The sequence below is a fragment of the Ascaphus truei genome, chromosome 3 (assembly GCF_040206685.1).
Source record: "Ascaphus truei isolate aAscTru1 chromosome 3, aAscTru1.hap1, whole genome shotgun sequence".
NCBI classification, from domain to species: Eukaryota; Metazoa; Chordata; class Amphibia; order Anura; family Ascaphidae; genus Ascaphus; species Ascaphus truei.
In genome coordinates, this window is record NC_134485.1 from 35,256,711 (window position 1) to 35,273,705 (window position 16,995).

A 16,995-nucleotide genomic window follows, 5' to 3' on the forward strand; every position below is an offset into this window, starting at 1 on the left:
TTATGGTTTCAATCAATTTGGGATTTTCTAACATTCACATTACCGGGTTATTGATTTTGCTTGTTGCCCGCATTCTATTTCTTCTAAAACAATATGACACGGTTTCTTAAAGCGGCAATCCATTCATTTTATCTTTATTTCATTTGTTTTTATACAGGATTCGAGCAGGGGGTCTTTGTAGCCGAACCCCATTAATTTCAGCTCCGGTGACCCCCTGCTTCTGGAGATACTTGCCTCTGTAGTAGGTGCCGGTCCAGGCAGGGCCGCCAACAGATTTCGCATGGCCCATGACTAGAGTTTTGATTTACCCCCCCCCCCGTGTCGGCCGTCTTGCGAGCCCCCCCCTTCACACCTCCTCTATTCTCCACTCCTCTCCCCATGTATTTCTCACTCCTCACCTACCTCCCCCTCTCTCTCCGCTATCACTTCATTACCCCACACTCACTCAATCATGAGTCTCCCTCAATCCCCGCCTCACACTCATTTGCCCCTCCCTTGCCACACATACACACTTTCCTCCCCCCCTTGCCACACAATCGCCCCGATACCCATACAATTCCCTGCCACAATAATTAGTGGAGCCCAGCTTCCGGCACGCACCGGCAAAAGAGAGGGAGGCCCGGCAACAATCAGAGGCTCGGTGCTGACGGTAGAGAGAGGCGCTGACGATAGAGAGAGGCAGGCCCATAGCAGATGGAGAGATTCTGGGGCCCAGCGCTGGCTGATACTTGTCCTGGCTTTCCTCCCCCTTTCAGCAGCCTTGCATCCAGGGTTCAAATGATGGCGGATCTTCAAAGCTCCCGCAGCCTCCGGGCCAATAGGAAGCTGTGACATCACCCGATGCTGCTTCCTATTGGCCTGTGTGACACAGGAGTTTTAAACTGCATAAAACTGCAGAAATACTGCCACCCCTCTTGGAGGTAAATATTTCTGGAAACAGAGGGTCCATGGAGCTGAAATGAATCGGGTTTAGCTCCGGAGACCATAAGCTTGAATCCTATATAGAAAAAAACCGAAAACAAAAATAGCGGCTTGGATTGCTCCTATAACGTCTGGCAATTGCCATTTTCATTTTTTTACATACTGTGAAAACCGTTTTATTTAACTAACCAGACCGTTTTGTGAGCTCTCCTTACTAATTCCAAAACAAATTCCAAAAGCTGTGGGACACGTGAGTCTGTGTGGCCCCAAAATGACAAATCGCTAATAATGTAGAAACCCGTATAATGGTGGAGCAGAAGAAGAAAGGAACTGATGAAGCAGCTTATTGCTTTGAAAAGCAATTGCCAGAGTGCTGTGTCTGCAGCTCCGTATGGAATTAGAGAATAAAACTGTAGCTGTGTGTGATGAACGAGCTCTGTGCAGGAACAATGGATCTAATCTGAGGAGTAATGACTAGGAAATTGTGTAATCTGCTCTGTGAAATGTACGAGTGTTGATGCCAAGCCACTGGTTCTTATTTTTCTTATTTGTTTTATGGTTGATAAAGAATGTGTTTTTTCCATCGCATACTAATCGACTTACGTGTATATGGTATGGTAGGGAGGGGAAAAATCTCGGGGTGCCTAAAATTTGATATGTGGCGCCTACAGTATGTTGTGGTGCTGACGGACCCGTCGGTCATGGCCACGACCGGCAACGGTGCGCCCAACCCTGCTTTGCTAGCAAAAACGAGATCGCTCCGGAGTCCATACCTGCAGTATGGTTAGAAGCACTCCTCCCTCCTGGGTTAGGCCTTGGCCATTTTTGGCGCTTGCTGGCGGAAGCGTGCTGACGCGCGCTCCCGCTCAGCACTGAGCCCCTACACCCGCAATTAGAGCGGCTTTAGTAGGGAAGCGCAGGTTTTAGGGGAATTTAAAATTCCCCCGCTTGCCGGCGAGACAGGCCGGTCACGTGAGCGGTTCGCCCAATGAGGGCGAACCAGCTCCGTGACGTCACTGGCCCGCCCCCGGCCAATGACGCGCCCACCCCCGGACCGCTCCCTGATGGCCTGCAGAGAGCGCTTGCGGTAAGCAACCGCAAGGCCAGGGAAAGCACCCTTGAGAAAGGGCACTAAGGTGCCTGAAACGCGTAGGGTTGTTATGTATTAGTTTTTTGTTTGTTCCCAATTTTCTTTTTATGTAGTCTTCATTAAACGTTTTTAGCCCTCCACTTGGTGAGCTTTTGGTGCATTTTTTCGGACGTTTGCGACTCACCTTTCCAATCTCTACTTCGAAAGCACCCGCTATCCCTGAGCCTCAGCGCGCCTCAGCACGCCAGCGGTAAGCGTGTCCGAGGCCTTATAGGTGCAAGAACTTGGAAGTCTTACAGAGCGAGCACTGGACGCGGTATTCCAGGTTTTTTTTTATTTTATACATTTTATTTAAAAACAAATTCTAAAAAGGTGACAAAAACCTCCACAGTACAAAATATAGAAATTATAGAAAAGCCATGTCTACCTCAATATTTTCCAAAGGTCAGCAAACTTGCCTCCTTCACCCCGGTGTGACGACATGTAGACACCCTCCGGCACTGGAGGACACGTTATGACCCGTAGTGTTTAAACTGGAGTCAAGAATTCTGGGTAGTGACATGCAAATGCAGCAGGTATTTCACTTTTAGTTTCCTATTGATTCTCATTTGGAGTCCCTACAGCTTTTACCTGCATATTTACACAGGCGTGTACTGTACAGTGGGGGACATTACCCAGAATCCCGCACAAATAAGAACAGGCACAAATGAAACAATACAAAAGGTACTGTGTGTCCTACTCGTCAGAACTTACAATGTGGAGGAAAGCAGAGGCACAGTTGAAACAGAAGGTATAAGAGGCCTGAGTACTGTACGTCTCAAGATGGAGATTGGTCCAGCCGCACAGCTGGTCCTGTTTAGGTTCAGGGGCATGAATGTCTGGGGAGTGTCCAACTTCCTTAAAGAGGTGAGTTTTCCGGGAGCTTTTAAGAGTCTGAAAGCTGGGGGGGAGAGTCTGCTGATGTGTTGTAGGCTGCAGAACGGGAGAACTCTTGTAGGCAGGAATGAAAGGCGGTTATATGGGAGGAGAGGAATAGGTCATGAGCAGAACGGAGGGGCCCTTAGGTGAGTATTTGGAGACGAGGGCTGATATGCAAGGTGGGGGTAGAATCATTGAGCGCTTTGTATGGCAGGGCGTAGATTTCTTGTTATAGGAAGCCAGTTTTAAAACCAGAGACAGAACATAAAACACAGACAAAGCTCAGTTTTTAGCACATCCAGTGAGACTCATACACGGTACAGTGCCTATTTTTGCCTATATTTAGGCACTGTACCGTGTATGAGTCTCACTGGATGTGCTAAAAACTGAGCTTTGTCTGTGTTTTATGTTCTGTCTCTGGTTTTAAAATATATATTGCCATGCTCAGTAGCACTCCTCTGTGACACTCATATGCTTATATATGTTGTGGTCATTTTGGGTGTTCAATAGGAGCTTGTTAGGTGTCCAGTATGTTTTATAGGAAGCCAGTGTAGGGATTTGCATAGTGGAGCAGCAGAGGAAGAGCGTTAAGTGAGGTAGATGAGTCTGGAAGCAGCATTATGGATTGCCACGGTAAGATAACATTTGTAAACCAGAAACAGTACACTGCACATTGTATCTGCATTTCCTCCACAGAAATAGTGACATTTATCAGTGACTCGTGTTGCCAGGAAGTTTAAAGAATGGTTTACAGTAAAGTGGGAAATAGTACTTTCTGACTTGGAAATGTCTATTTTTTCTAGTGGCGTAACTACCTCCCTTGATGCCCAGGTGCGTCTTCTGGGGAGGACGAAGGGAGTCAGGATTCGCTGAACCCCCCTCCCCCCCCCCCATGCGGTTACGGAGGCCCCGCTCTCTTCCCCAAAGCAATTAAACTGAATCCCTGGGGGAGAGAGCAGGGCCTCTGTAACAGAGCAGCCCTCCATTGACGAGGCCATGAGATGCAGCGGCATTGTCACACGGTGACGCGTTGCCATGATAACGTGCGGACACGTGACACTGCATTGTTGCCCGGGGGCCCCCTTACAGCATGGTTACACCACTGATTTTTCAGCAGTAGAGCCAGCGGGACCACCCTACGCATTTCGAAAGACACAGCTTCCTTCCTCAGGGGTATAAAGATAATGATGACGTCCCTGTGTGTCCATATATTTATAGTTTAAATTAAAAGATGCAGTACACCTGTTGACAGTCCCGGACATGCGCAGTAATGGAAATCCAAAGCTGCTTGGTATCTCAGCAAAAACAAATGACAAACACACAAAAAACAACATTAAAGAATGTGCTAAATATTGACAGATTCATGTTCAATGATATCATATCTGACAACAATATTTGTATTTAATGTGCAGAGCGCCACCCTATATATTACATCAATAAATCTTATTGATCCACGTTAGCGTTAAAGATTATTGGACGGGCACTTTGTGTCACTTTGTCACGGTTTCACTGTTTTTGCTCAAATCAAAAATAGAGTACTTGTCTATTTAATTTAATATTCCAGGACAGCTGTAAAGTATTGTCCTTTATATGCTATGTCTTGCTAGCATAATTTAGATCCTATATGTGGTGTTCAAACAAACTTCTAAATTCCAATAATCTTGAGTGGAATTGTGCACTCACACACAGTACCTTTTGTAAACTGTCTAATAAAAGGCACGTGTTGAAATAATCTCAGATGATGGGATAAGTGTGTGGCTGCAATGGCTTTTCATGTTTTTTTGTTTTCTGTAGAAGAAATGTAACATTCAAGAGTTCACTTTTATTTGTTGTAAGAATGATCCACCTCTAATTGAAATAACGGCTCCAGTAAACATTTAGTTGCACAAGACCTAGATTTCTTTCTGAGATTAATGTCCCTGATATGCATTGAGTTAGGAAACAAAGAAACACACTCAATAAGTAGTGGGTTTTTGCTTAATGGTTCTTTCAGCGTCCTCCGTCTTTGTCATTTGTTATTTTTTGTGGGGATGAAAAATTACAACACACGTTGTGAGCCTGTCTCTCCTAAGTTCTGGAGAGATTTGTGGTTTAGAGCAGTGGTGCTCAACTACAGTCCTCAAGACCCCCAACACAGTGGTCCCCGTAATGGTGCCCGCCAAGCCTTTTGTGGGTGCCCGCCACCGCAGTGCCACTGACAGCTGCTGCGTGCTGGTCTGTGCCAGAAGTCTGGCCTGCCCGGAAGTCAGGCCCAACTTCCGCATTCCACGAGCGGCACCGGCACTGAAGTCCTCCCACCAAAGAGTGTGTGTGTATTTGATTGGTGCCCACTACTCTCCTGAAGTCTAAAGTGTGTCTTTGGGTAGAAAATGTTTGGGGTTCCCTGCCCCCCCCCCCCCCAATATATTTCCAAAATAGAACATAAAATGGTGCATACCTGGGGAGAAATTTAGAAAAAAAATGACATAACGGTCAGAACATTTATAAATAACATACCTTCCCACCGACTGTTCTCGAGCGCGTCGTACCTTTCACCATTGTGCCCAGTATTTTTGGAGAAGCCATCTGGCCACTCCAGCCGTGGGAGATGGCTTTACAGCAGAAGGTTCTCATTGCTTGGGATGGTGCAGTAAAATATTTACCAAATTACCTACTGTATGAGATTGCTGGATTTATTCCTAAACATGAATCACACGCCTCCCTCACTGCCGTGACCTAGCGAGATGTCCATTTCTGTACAAATAGGCATCTTCTTAGATCTCCTTTAATGTATCTGCTATGAAAATAGGACTGAGAAAATGTTTGATAATGAGGAATTTAGGACATTTAAAAAAAAAAAAAAAGAGAGATCAAGTGACATTGCATCCATATAGCCTTTGAAGTTTTAGGCACTCCATGCTTTGCAAATTAGATTGCAGAGTAAAGTATTTGGGGGCAATCGTGTTGATGGTTAAATCGCTTATCACATATTCTAGGCGACGCTAACATATGAAACCGTGTTTACCAGACAGGAGGAGATGACGTGATTGTTCATAGGAGAACGTATACATTTGGGAAATTCTGGAGCAGTCTCACAGTAAATGCCTCAACATTTCTGTGGGATTCTTAATGGCCCATCGGGATTTACACAGCAGGGGGTCCCTGCTGTCCCGTTCAAACTGAATGGGACTGCAGGGACCCCCTGCTGTGTTAATGAATTGCATGCACAGTTAAAGAAAATATATATTATGAGCGTATGAAACAGTTACAGACCAGGTTAAAATGTGAGACAGCCTTAGATTTGAAAGAACTTAAACTGGTGGTCGATGTGAGAGTCTCTGGTAGATTGTTCCAGTTTTGGGGTGCACGGAAGGAGAAGGAGGAACGTCCGGATACTTTGTTGAGACTTGGGACCATGAACAGTCTTTTGGAGTCTGATCTCAGGTGATAAGTGCTGCAAGTGGTAGGGGTGAGGAGCTTGTTCAGGTAGCTTTTTGACAATATAAAAAACAAATAGGGCATTGTTACCATGTGCCACATACCATAAGGGGCACTAAACCTATTCTAAGGCCATGGACAGGGTAGGTCCAAATCGAAAAAGGTCAATTATAACAAAATAATATTTTGTTTCTTGTATAGCGGTGACAGTGAACGCAATGCTGTACATAGAGTTTTTTGCCCCGTAGAGCTTAAAATCTGTTTTGCCTGGGGATAGGGGGGGGGAGGGGATAAAGTGACTCCGAAGGTCACAATGAGCTGATACTGGGTTGTGCACCACGCTCCCCAGCTTAAAACTCTGTGTCACTCAGAGCCACTCGTTCAGCGAGCAGGTACTCCCTGCGACGCCGCTGGTTACACGTCATTCTAAACAATAGGACCATTATACATTTTCTAAATCCTCTTTCAAAAGTTTGACATTTCCGTTTACAGCAGGGAATTGAAGGAAGGGGGCACGTGTACTTATTCAATATAGTGTGTGGTGCTGCTTTGACACAGCAGCATGGAAACTCCTATTCAGGTGAGGGGGAATTTCCGTGGGGTCGTAATGAATCGGTACTATTGCACTTTATTGAATACGCCCCTATGTCAGAGTCCCAATTAGCATAGGAAAAAAGTAGCTTTACATGCTGTAAGGCAAACAAAAGAAACCAGATAAGGGAACTAGAGATAGTGATCTGTGACGAGATTCAATTCATCGCTGTTTCAATAGAACTTTACAAAACATTTCAAGCTTTTGGCATCAAGCTTTAGAAAAACACAACCCAAATTGTACCAATATTTGTTGTTTCGCTTTTCTTTTTTTTTTACTGCGGTAAAATAGTAGCCCCGCAACTTAAAAAGTTGTTTTTTTTTTGTGTGTTTTTTTTTGGTTGGGTGGGTGTTACATGCTAGAATTTCGAAAGCAAAAAAAATTGATCATTGACTTAATCGATTATTGACTTGCGTTTAGGGCATAAGCAAACTTTTGTATCAAAACATATTTTTTTTTTTTGCTTAATCTAAATGGTTTACATTCGCAAAGTTCGCTTAAGCTTCCATAAAGCTTACACCTCGCTCACGAAAAAATAACTAATTACTGTCTACATTGTTTGGAAACATTCCCAAGACAACTTTAAAAAACTATTCAGGTATATGTATAATTCTCCAATGTTATCGGACGAATGCTAGATTTTGGAATGCACCATTTCTTTTAGCAATCGTTTTCCTTGGGGGAACTGCACCAGAAGGTCATTTGCACTTTTCCCAGAATGCATCACCTTGCAAAGCGCAAATATAAGGATTTAAGGAGTTTAGTAGCAAACATGTTATAATGAAATGTATAAAATTCAAGATTTTTATCAATTACTTTTTTTTATTGCTCTGCCATTACTCATGGCCTCTCATTTGGAGCATGTTTTCTTAGTCTTTGCATTTATTGGATGGACAAAGCAGTTGGGCCCATCCAGGTCCAACTCATTTGCCCGGCTGCCAGTCCTTTCTGTATGTATTTTGTGGGGGGGGATTGTGTGTGTGTGTGTGTGGGGGGGGGGGGTGTGTATTGAGCTAGAATGGGGTAATTGATGGAGGGGGTGGGGAGAGTGAGAATGGAGAGGGGATGAGGGGGGGGAGTGAGAGGAAGGTAGGGTATAAGCATGAGACAGATGGGAGAGAAATACATAGGAACGGGGGGGAGAATAGAGGAGGGCTCTCACAAGGTGTAAAATGTGGGAGGGGGGCTCGCAAGACTGCTGACCCAGGGGTCGTAACTCTAGTGCTGGGCCGGCGGGAAATCTGTCTGTGGCCCTGTCAGCACACGTTGATTGAGCCGCTTGTGTTGAAGCTGGGATATCCTGAACACCTGAGCGTGGGTGGGGTGGACTGGAGTTGAGCACCCCTGTTGTGGAGTACCCGTTGACATATAAACCTCCCAAAACAATCCCGTGTACAACATCTGGGGAGATACCTTTGGGCACACTCGAGATGCATAGGGAGTGATCACATTTGAATATGCAACCTACTGTACTGTATATTCCAAAGATTTCAATTGGCATATTTCTCAGGTATCTCAGGTGTGCTCGCAGAGCTTTCGCCACGTCTTGTATAGAGGAATGTTTTGGTAGCTAAGTAAGCCAATGGCGAATCGACACAATTGGTCTCGCTCTTGACGCATTGCTTGGGAACTTTATAAAAGTCAGATTTTTGGTGAGTTTTGGAAGTCTCTTAAGTGTGGGGGCGAAAAGTTAGCACATCTCTATCAAAGAGAATAACCAACACAAACAGCTGAAGAAGTACTTCCATTTTCTTTGTTCTTGTTGGGGTGGGGGGTGCATTGTACAGTACTTCTATAATGCAGAAACACAGAACTGATGCGTCCAGAATATTCAAAAGTAGCACAAGTCTTTAAATTACAGGATTAGCAATTTGAGTGATATTTGTAATTTAGTCAGGTAAACTGACAGGAATTTAAGACATCAAAGTATTGAAGAGTGACCCTGGAGGCTGCTTGGGTTATTATTTCAGAACCCTGCCGGGAACAAGTCTAGCAATTTGTTGCAGCTTTTTTTTAAGGCAGAGGTATGAAATCCATCTAATAACAAGGACTCACAAAAAATAATTGATTTATATGATTTATTTCAACAGCTTTTCTGAATTATATTTTCATTATCTGTGACATGTAACGGCTTGTTAAATCTGCAGCCTTGCAAATTCTGTATGGAAGACAGGTCTATGGATTGCTTTTACTTTCCGTTTTTATACTGATGATACATCTGACAAGTTTTCTATTTTGTAGAAATAATAAAAAGGGTTTCTGAGGGGTTTCTAAAAAAAAAAAAAGAAGAACTTCATGATTTTCTGGCTTCTGCCAAAAGCTTATTCAGCGATGTTTGTTAATGTACTTCTTTCCTGTAGGATTTCAGGACTAAGTTAGCAAAGTTCTCAGCCATGTCTTTTCATGACGGAAGATATCTCTAAGTACAGTACTTTCTTTATTTTACATCTCTAAAACATGATCTGCAGCCCTTGTCGATTCATTGCTTGATGATGTCCTCCCCAATGATCTTCCAGGTACTGCGGTTGTAAGCTTCTCTTCTCCATGTTGTTCCAAGAAATTTTCTGATATCAACCTCTCCTCTTAGTTTTGGTCATCGTGTTGGTCTTTTCATTTCCCTTGGAATCTAGGCGAGTACCATCTTTTTCCAACAAGGGTACTGTAATTTCCTCTTTCAATATGTCCGGCCCAATGCCGTTTTCATTTCTTCCCCCGTGTGATCAGTGTCAGATTTCCCATTAGGCCCGGGCCTAAGGCTGCAAAATTTGAGAAAGTTACTTTGAGTGACGAAACGCGTCAGGACGTATGCAGCGTCATTACGTCATTATTGGGGTGTATCGTGGCCGGATCGCGTCTCTAGAGCTGCAGGAGGATAGCAGCACTTTATACTCATTGGAGTTAGCTGTTTATGCTGGGACTTTCTATGCTGTCGACCCAGGTTCTTCCCGGAGCTGTATGAGGACTCTTGAGGACACAATTTGCTGCTACCGACGGCACACCAACCCGATGTGGCGGTGACTATTTGTGTTCACCATTTGTGTTCATGCCTGTTATTACACTTCCTTTGTGAGCGAGCCTGTTTCCTCCCATCCCCTATCCCTTTCCAATAAATGCCATAGATTTTATGCTATGGGCTGTGCGCTTTCTGTTCTTTTATATATGTGTGTATATATATATATATATATATATATATATATATATATATATATATATATATATATATATAATCATCTGAATCATAATCCTCGTCAGCCCTTGTCATTCCACTGATAGATGAAGGCCTCCCCAATGATGTTCCAGGTACTCCGGTGGCAAGCCTCTCTTCTTCACATTGCTGCAATACATTTTCTGATTTCATCCTCCCATCTTACTTTTGAACAGAGTCATGGTCTGTTATTCTGTCTTGGAATCCAGTTGAGTACCATCTTGGTCCAACAATGGTAATTTCTTCTTGTGATATGTCCGGCCCACTGCTCTTTTCATTTCTTCACGCTTTTGATGGTCACAAACCCATTCAATCTCATCGGTAATACCCAACATATACCTCTCCATACTTCTTTGCGTTGTTTGAAGCTTCTGAATTATCTATGTATTTAGGGGCAAGTTTCATACGCATACATCAGCATGGGTGGAATACAGTGGGTGGAAACTTTTCTCTTGAGGCACAGTGGAAAGTTCACTTGAAATATCGTTATGTTTCTTCCAAATGTGCTCCATCCCATCTTCATTCTCCTATAATTTAATTCAAAAGATTGCCATCCATTGTTACTTACCGGCCAAGGTAGACCTACTGTAGTCCTCAGCGTCTTCTAGTTCTATTGTCGTTTTCGCCAGCCAATCAGTATAAGGCTTAAAATATATCTAGTTCTATTCCATTTATTACGTTTTTGAGGTTAGGAAATATGTGGTTACTATCATTTTCCTGCAAACAACATATAATGTTGTTGCCTTATAATGTTTGGGTTTATTAAAAAAAAACATTGCTCTATCTTTTAGGAATACATATCAGGAGTGCAGCAACTATTTTTTGGGTGGGGGTGTTGTACATCTTAAATCAGTAACATGCATACATTTCCATTATGTAAAAATGTATAAACCCAGGAGGGGCTGCAGCTCCCCCTTCCCCTAGTTTCAGCCCCCATGGTACATAACCATCCTTTCTATTCCCTTCAGAAAGATTGGTGGATTGTACCTTCAAATTGGTTTGCCATATTAAAAACTGTGAAAAACATCATACTGTATTAAAAACAAGTCTGATACTAAAATGTCATGTATATTGTCTTGTGTCTTTTGAAAGCATTTTTAGAAACTTAGTTTGGTTTAATTTAGTTGAAGTATTTACAAATATTAAAAAGGTGCAATTTGCTGCGTAGGGGCAGCTGTAACATCAGGGTTGACCAACTCCTGTAACTGTGAACCTGATATGATGTTCTATTTATTGCAGTGATGACAAAGTTGTTGAAGAGCAACCAGAAGAAGAGGAAGACGTAGTTGAGGTGGAGGAAGAAGACGTTGATGACGATGAAGATGATGGGGATGAAATTGAGGAGGAGCCTGGCGAGCCATTTGAAGAGGCCACCGAGAGGACCACGAGTATTGCCACAACCACCACCACAACCACAGAATCAGTGGAAGAGGTTGTAAGAGGTAATTTCAGAGATAACAAGTCGTTGGAAAATATACTCCTGATCTCTTCCCTTCATGAAAAACTAAAGATAAATGTTCCAAACAGCAAAATATTCTACAAAGATTTTACTAGGACTTTGCAAGGATAATGAGATGTAGAAAGTATAAACTCAACAGGAACTTATATTGATGTTTACATTGAAAGGACATGTTTATGTTGCCTGTTGAAATTCTCTATTAATCAATATGTAGATTACTTTTAAATTGGCATGTTTTTGAAAGCTTATGTAGGTAGTGTTAGGACTTGCAAAAGAGGGGATAGCATGGTGTGGTGTGCAATCTTAAAATGGTTTGGCTAAAGTATTTAATTAAATGACCCTTACTTATGAAAAAGCAAAACAGATAAGTATTTAACTATATAATTTGTCGTATTGGATGAAGCCCTGGGGCTTTTTGTCTGTTATAAAATATATATACATGAGGTCACAATCCCAGTAGCACTCCTTTTGACACGTATGTATGTATGTATGTGTGTGTGTGTGTGTATATATATATGTGTGTGTGTGTCTGTGTGTGTCTGTGTATATATATATGCAGTGGTTGACAAATCACCAAAAAATCTACTCGCCACACAAAAAAATCTACTCACCACCTAGTACCAAACGTGTGCTGCTTGGGCCAATATTTACTCGCCCGGGGTTTAAATCCACTCGCCCGGGGCGAGCAAATGTATAGGTTTGTCGAACACTGTATATATGTATGGGATCTGAGCATACAAGGTCTGTGTGAGTCTGTAAAGTGCAATGAGTAAGGAATGTCACAAGTGTAACAAAAAAAAAAATCAGTCGGTCTTCCATGATCGGTATAACTAAAACATCCTAGGTCAAGTACATAACCACATCAGGAGCAAAAAATCGCAGGAGGCAAAGAAGCAAGAAATGAGATTATCAAAATCCTGCCATGCCAAGTCCTTGCATTAACTAATACGTGACTGAACGGAAGTATCACTGTTGTCTTTGTGCCTGTGATCAACTGAAAGACTGAGTGAGCTGTAGCCAATCAACCCCGCTGTTCTGTCATTGTGTCTATAGTAGTTATCTAGTGGATTTGCTGAGTCATTCATTCTTCTATAAAGTGCAGGTGTTTTTAGAATATGCTTTGTTAGAGTATGCAGGCGTGAAGGGGAATCCACGGAGCCAGACTGCCTGTTGAATAGGTCCCAAGGTGAATATTTAGCGGTAGCATTTAAACAATGAGCAGTAGGAGATTCCCAATAGTGCTAGTGTTACATTTTGTTGCCAGTTGGGTTTGCAGGTAATTTTACTGCTGAGGTATGGTCGATGTTACCGTATTTAAAGCTCTGTTATTTACAGGTGTAACGCCTGTTGATCTGAAGGGGCCTCTTTTTCATAAATATTATGTAGAAATGATGTGCAAAATATGCAGGTTAGTTACCCAACAAAGATTTTGAAATCAGAGAGAATTTGGTGTTCTAAAGGAAATCGATAGATACATAAATGTGAGGGCAGTAGGACTTGCCCCCCCCCCGTTCCCCCCCAGTGAGCCGTAACAGATTCCTCTGTGAGAGTCTATTCAAGTCTAAGACTGTGGATGCTAAAAATCATTAAGATACTCCAAGTCAGTGATACTCCCAAGAAATCAGAGAGTTGACGTATCTAAATATGTGAGGGGACCATTTATATATCTCACAATCGGGAATAATAGCGCTGGCGTTTTGATTTTGCATCTGAAACATGTTTGCGTTTTGGCTCTGATATTCCTAGGGACCCTTTGGTTTTTCGGTTTTAGAATAGGATGATGTGAATTCCACCATAGTTGCATAGTAGATGAGGTTGAAAAAAGACATACGTCCACCAAGGTCAACGTATGTTAAATTTAGACGACAGATACTTTATCATATACTTGTACTTACACTATATTGATCCAGAGGAAGGCAAACCTATATCATTTTAATTATATATGTAAAAAATATATATCTGTGTATGTAAAATGTCCTTTGCGTCTCTTTCAATAACTACTCCAGCATAACGGTACTCGGCATTCGGGTTTTAGCACATAAAAATAAATGTTTATTCTGAAGATAAATACTGTACTAACATACAAAAATAGTACAAAATCGCGGTGACGTCAAATAAGTTATGATATCTTCAAAGATGGTTGCCTATGCTGTTCCTGAGTGGAGTCCTGTTTGATCTTGGTATCGTGATGTTAAACCTGGTTCCTTCTCTCTCCTGGTGTTAACCCTGCACTCCTTCTCGGTGTAATCCCTCTCCAATCCTTCTGGTTGTAATCCTTCTCTCATCTAACTAGCTAAACCCTGCTGGATATTTATCCAGACAAAATTACCTAGTCAGCCTTTCTTCTACTAATTCTATTACAAGATAAGGTCCTACAGTTTAAAACTGATGCCATATCTGATAAGGAACTGCCCCTCCTCCATACAAGGGAATAAACTACTCCTTATTAGTTTTGAATTAACTCTGCATCATCAGTTGTCTGTGGTCACTCAAATGTCACCCGCAGGGCCCCCCTTGCTCAGACAATCCAACACAGCTGCAATCTCATTCTAACATCTAATCCTATCCTAATGTAACTGAATCAGCAAAAGATATTAATTCACCACCATTAGAATAATATATTCTATGTGTGATACAATATATATATAGAAAAGAATTGTTGAGAATCATAATAATATCATGCATGGCATCCTGTTTTTATACACCGGATTCAAACCTAATTACAATATAATAATGTAACTGAACTGAAATATATATATATAGCTTTATATATTCTATATATCTATATCTATCTATATATCTATATATATATATCGGCAGAGGAGGAGGATGGTGGGCGGGAGAGGGGGAGCAGGGCAGTGCGGGCAAAGAGGACTGTGGGAGCAGAACAGGACGGCACAGGAAGATGGCCAAGGAGGAGCGTGCCCCAGAGATATTACCCGGACGTCTTCACTGACTTCAGGTGTCTGGCACTGGAACAGCGCAGCTCCTCCCCGGCCGTCCTGCTCTGCTCCCGCGGTGTTCTTCTCCCGCCACCGCAGCCCACTGTCTTGCTCCTCTCCTGCCCTTCTCTGCTCCTGCTTTTTTCCGTACTCTTCTCCCGCCGCCTGATGTTCTCTTCATCTGTCCTCTTCTCCCGCTGCTGCACTGCTCCACCGATGCCAGGTAGATGAGAGGTGGAGAAGGGGGTGAGTGAGGAAGAGGAGGAGGAGCGGGTGAGAGGGGTGGAGGAGGGGGGCGAGAGGAAGAGAAGGAGGGTGGCGAGAGGTGAAATTAAATGAGATTGTTCTTTTGTTCTTCGAATACCATAGGATCCTTGTTGTGTGAAAATATAGATCCCTGACACAAGTTTCTTGCAGTCCCAATATATTTATTCCTGAGGCATTTTACAATACCAAGCTTCAGTTAGAAGTAATGAGATGTTACATACAGTAAGTAGGCTATAGACGGAGAGCAGTGTATTTGGTTAGCTGTATCTTTCTGCTCTGAGGTACTTTTCTCCATGCATGGCGAACTATTAATTAACCTTTTCATTTTAGGCTTGTTAGTGTGAAGAGACAAAGCACAAAGCATATACAGTATTCATTATTGAAGGTTGTATATCTGCTGTCAGTGTTCCGGACCGTCACTATCTAACACCGGTATACTTCCACAAACACCAAGAAAATATGTTTACTTCTGCACTGTGCGAATCCTTGTCGAAATTGTACACTTTCTGATATTCAGTGAAACAATTAAATGTGATTCTAATTTGTATATGTATTGAAAAAGAGAAGCGTATGCCACATAGTATAACTCTGTAAAACATTTATTGGCAGAATAATAAAAGAATGGGGTAGCACACTCACAAAGGGAGCTAGATCATGCACACGGCACATCGTACTCGTCTGCAGGGAATCCATATTGAACTTTCAGACCTCCAGACTGTTGCAACAGAGCAGTATCCAGGAATCCAATACAGCCCGTATTCCAATGGTTGGCTGAGCTACTGTGTAGCAAAGATGTAGCAGCGGTGTCTCGATAGTTAGATAGATAGATAATATACCAGTGTTTGTTTTCCCACTCTTGGGGAAAGAAAAATTATTAACAGCAGCAAAAATTATAATTTCATAAGAGCTAATTTTTTTCATACTTTGTAATACTTTGTAATGCTTAATACTTTGTAATGCATCAAAACATAATTACATGCATTCTCTTGAGTTATAGCCAATTTCTTTCAGAATTGCATAGATGCACTTTAGAAAGGGAGGGGGAGTTGCGTTCATATTTCATGCCGCTTGTAGGCAAAAACGGCAGACCTGTAATTCTAATATTAACCCATATTTATCCCACCTCCTTGAAAATTCTTTAGAAACTAAAAATATATATATATATCTTATCCCGCACATGTTTTTTCAACACCTTGAATGCCTTTATATGCTCACTCAATATTTAATTTTATATCATGAACTCCGTCCTTCGTCAATTTGACAGAATTATATAATGTCCTCATTTGGTTTCTGGATCTACGGGTTGCATAGTAGTGGGAATTTGAGTGCAGGTATTTTTAGCTTAGCGACACATGAAAGAGGGGTAGCGCAGCAGTATTGTGGATCACTGTTGTTCATTGTCCTGCATCCTTTTTCTGCAATATCTTTTTATATGACCAGGCTTGTTACAATAGTATAAAAGTTATACATGGGGTCTTTTTCTTTTTGGTAGATCTCTCCCTGTACCTGTGTTTATCACTGTACGGGCGACATGGTGGACCATACTGTTACTTGGTCTCTGAAAAACGGACTATCCTGACCTTCAGTTATTCTAATTTCTTGCTCATAGATTAACAGCCTCTTGGCCAAGAGCTGAAATTATCTTTTTCGCTTTATGGCCATCAAATTTATTTTCATGAATTTATTTGAAAACATATAAAACCCGTGTCCATAAGGATCTCCAGATATCCACACACACCCTGAATCTGTGGGTGGGACCAGAGGAACCTTACATTGCTTAGCATGCACTTGAATAAAATCCATACTTATTCACGTGAAAACCTTTCAAACTACTGCAGAATATCAGGTCACTTACGCACACTGAAGCTTGGATTACAGGACCATCCAGAGGGAAATTCTTGTGCACTATTTTGATCCCCCATCAGGTGCCTTAAGGTGGACCCCCCCTCACAAGCTCATGCTTAGCGTTTTGACTATTGAGCGCCTCATGCTGGGCCCCTTTAAGTTTGTTCCGTGATTACACGTCACAGAGCCACTGCCAGGATAGTGAGGGAGTGAGGCAGGAGCTGGGGGTTGGCAACCTGAAAAGAGTTGCAAGTAGGAGCGGAAAGAGCGAGCCGCAGGTTGCTGACCCCTGCCCTATGCGAACCTCCATCCCTTTGTACAGTACGTGTCCACCGTACA

The 16,995-nt window shown here is 42.4% G+C and overlaps 1 protein-coding gene across 9 annotated transcripts in view; it reads left to right on the top strand.

Moving 5' to 3' along the window:
- The window catches only part of APP (amyloid beta precursor protein), a 211,443-nt gene that overhangs the window by 142,029 nt on the left and 52,419 nt on the right, over positions 1-16,995 (top strand). For all 9 annotated transcript variants that reach the window (XM_075593939.1, XM_075593943.1, XM_075593936.1 and 6 more), the window contains exon 6: positions 11,383-11,585. In XM_075593939.1, coding sequence (XP_075450054.1) covers positions 11,383-11,585 — 203 coding nt within the window. The remainder of the gene's footprint in view (positions 1-11,382; positions 11,586-16,995) is intronic.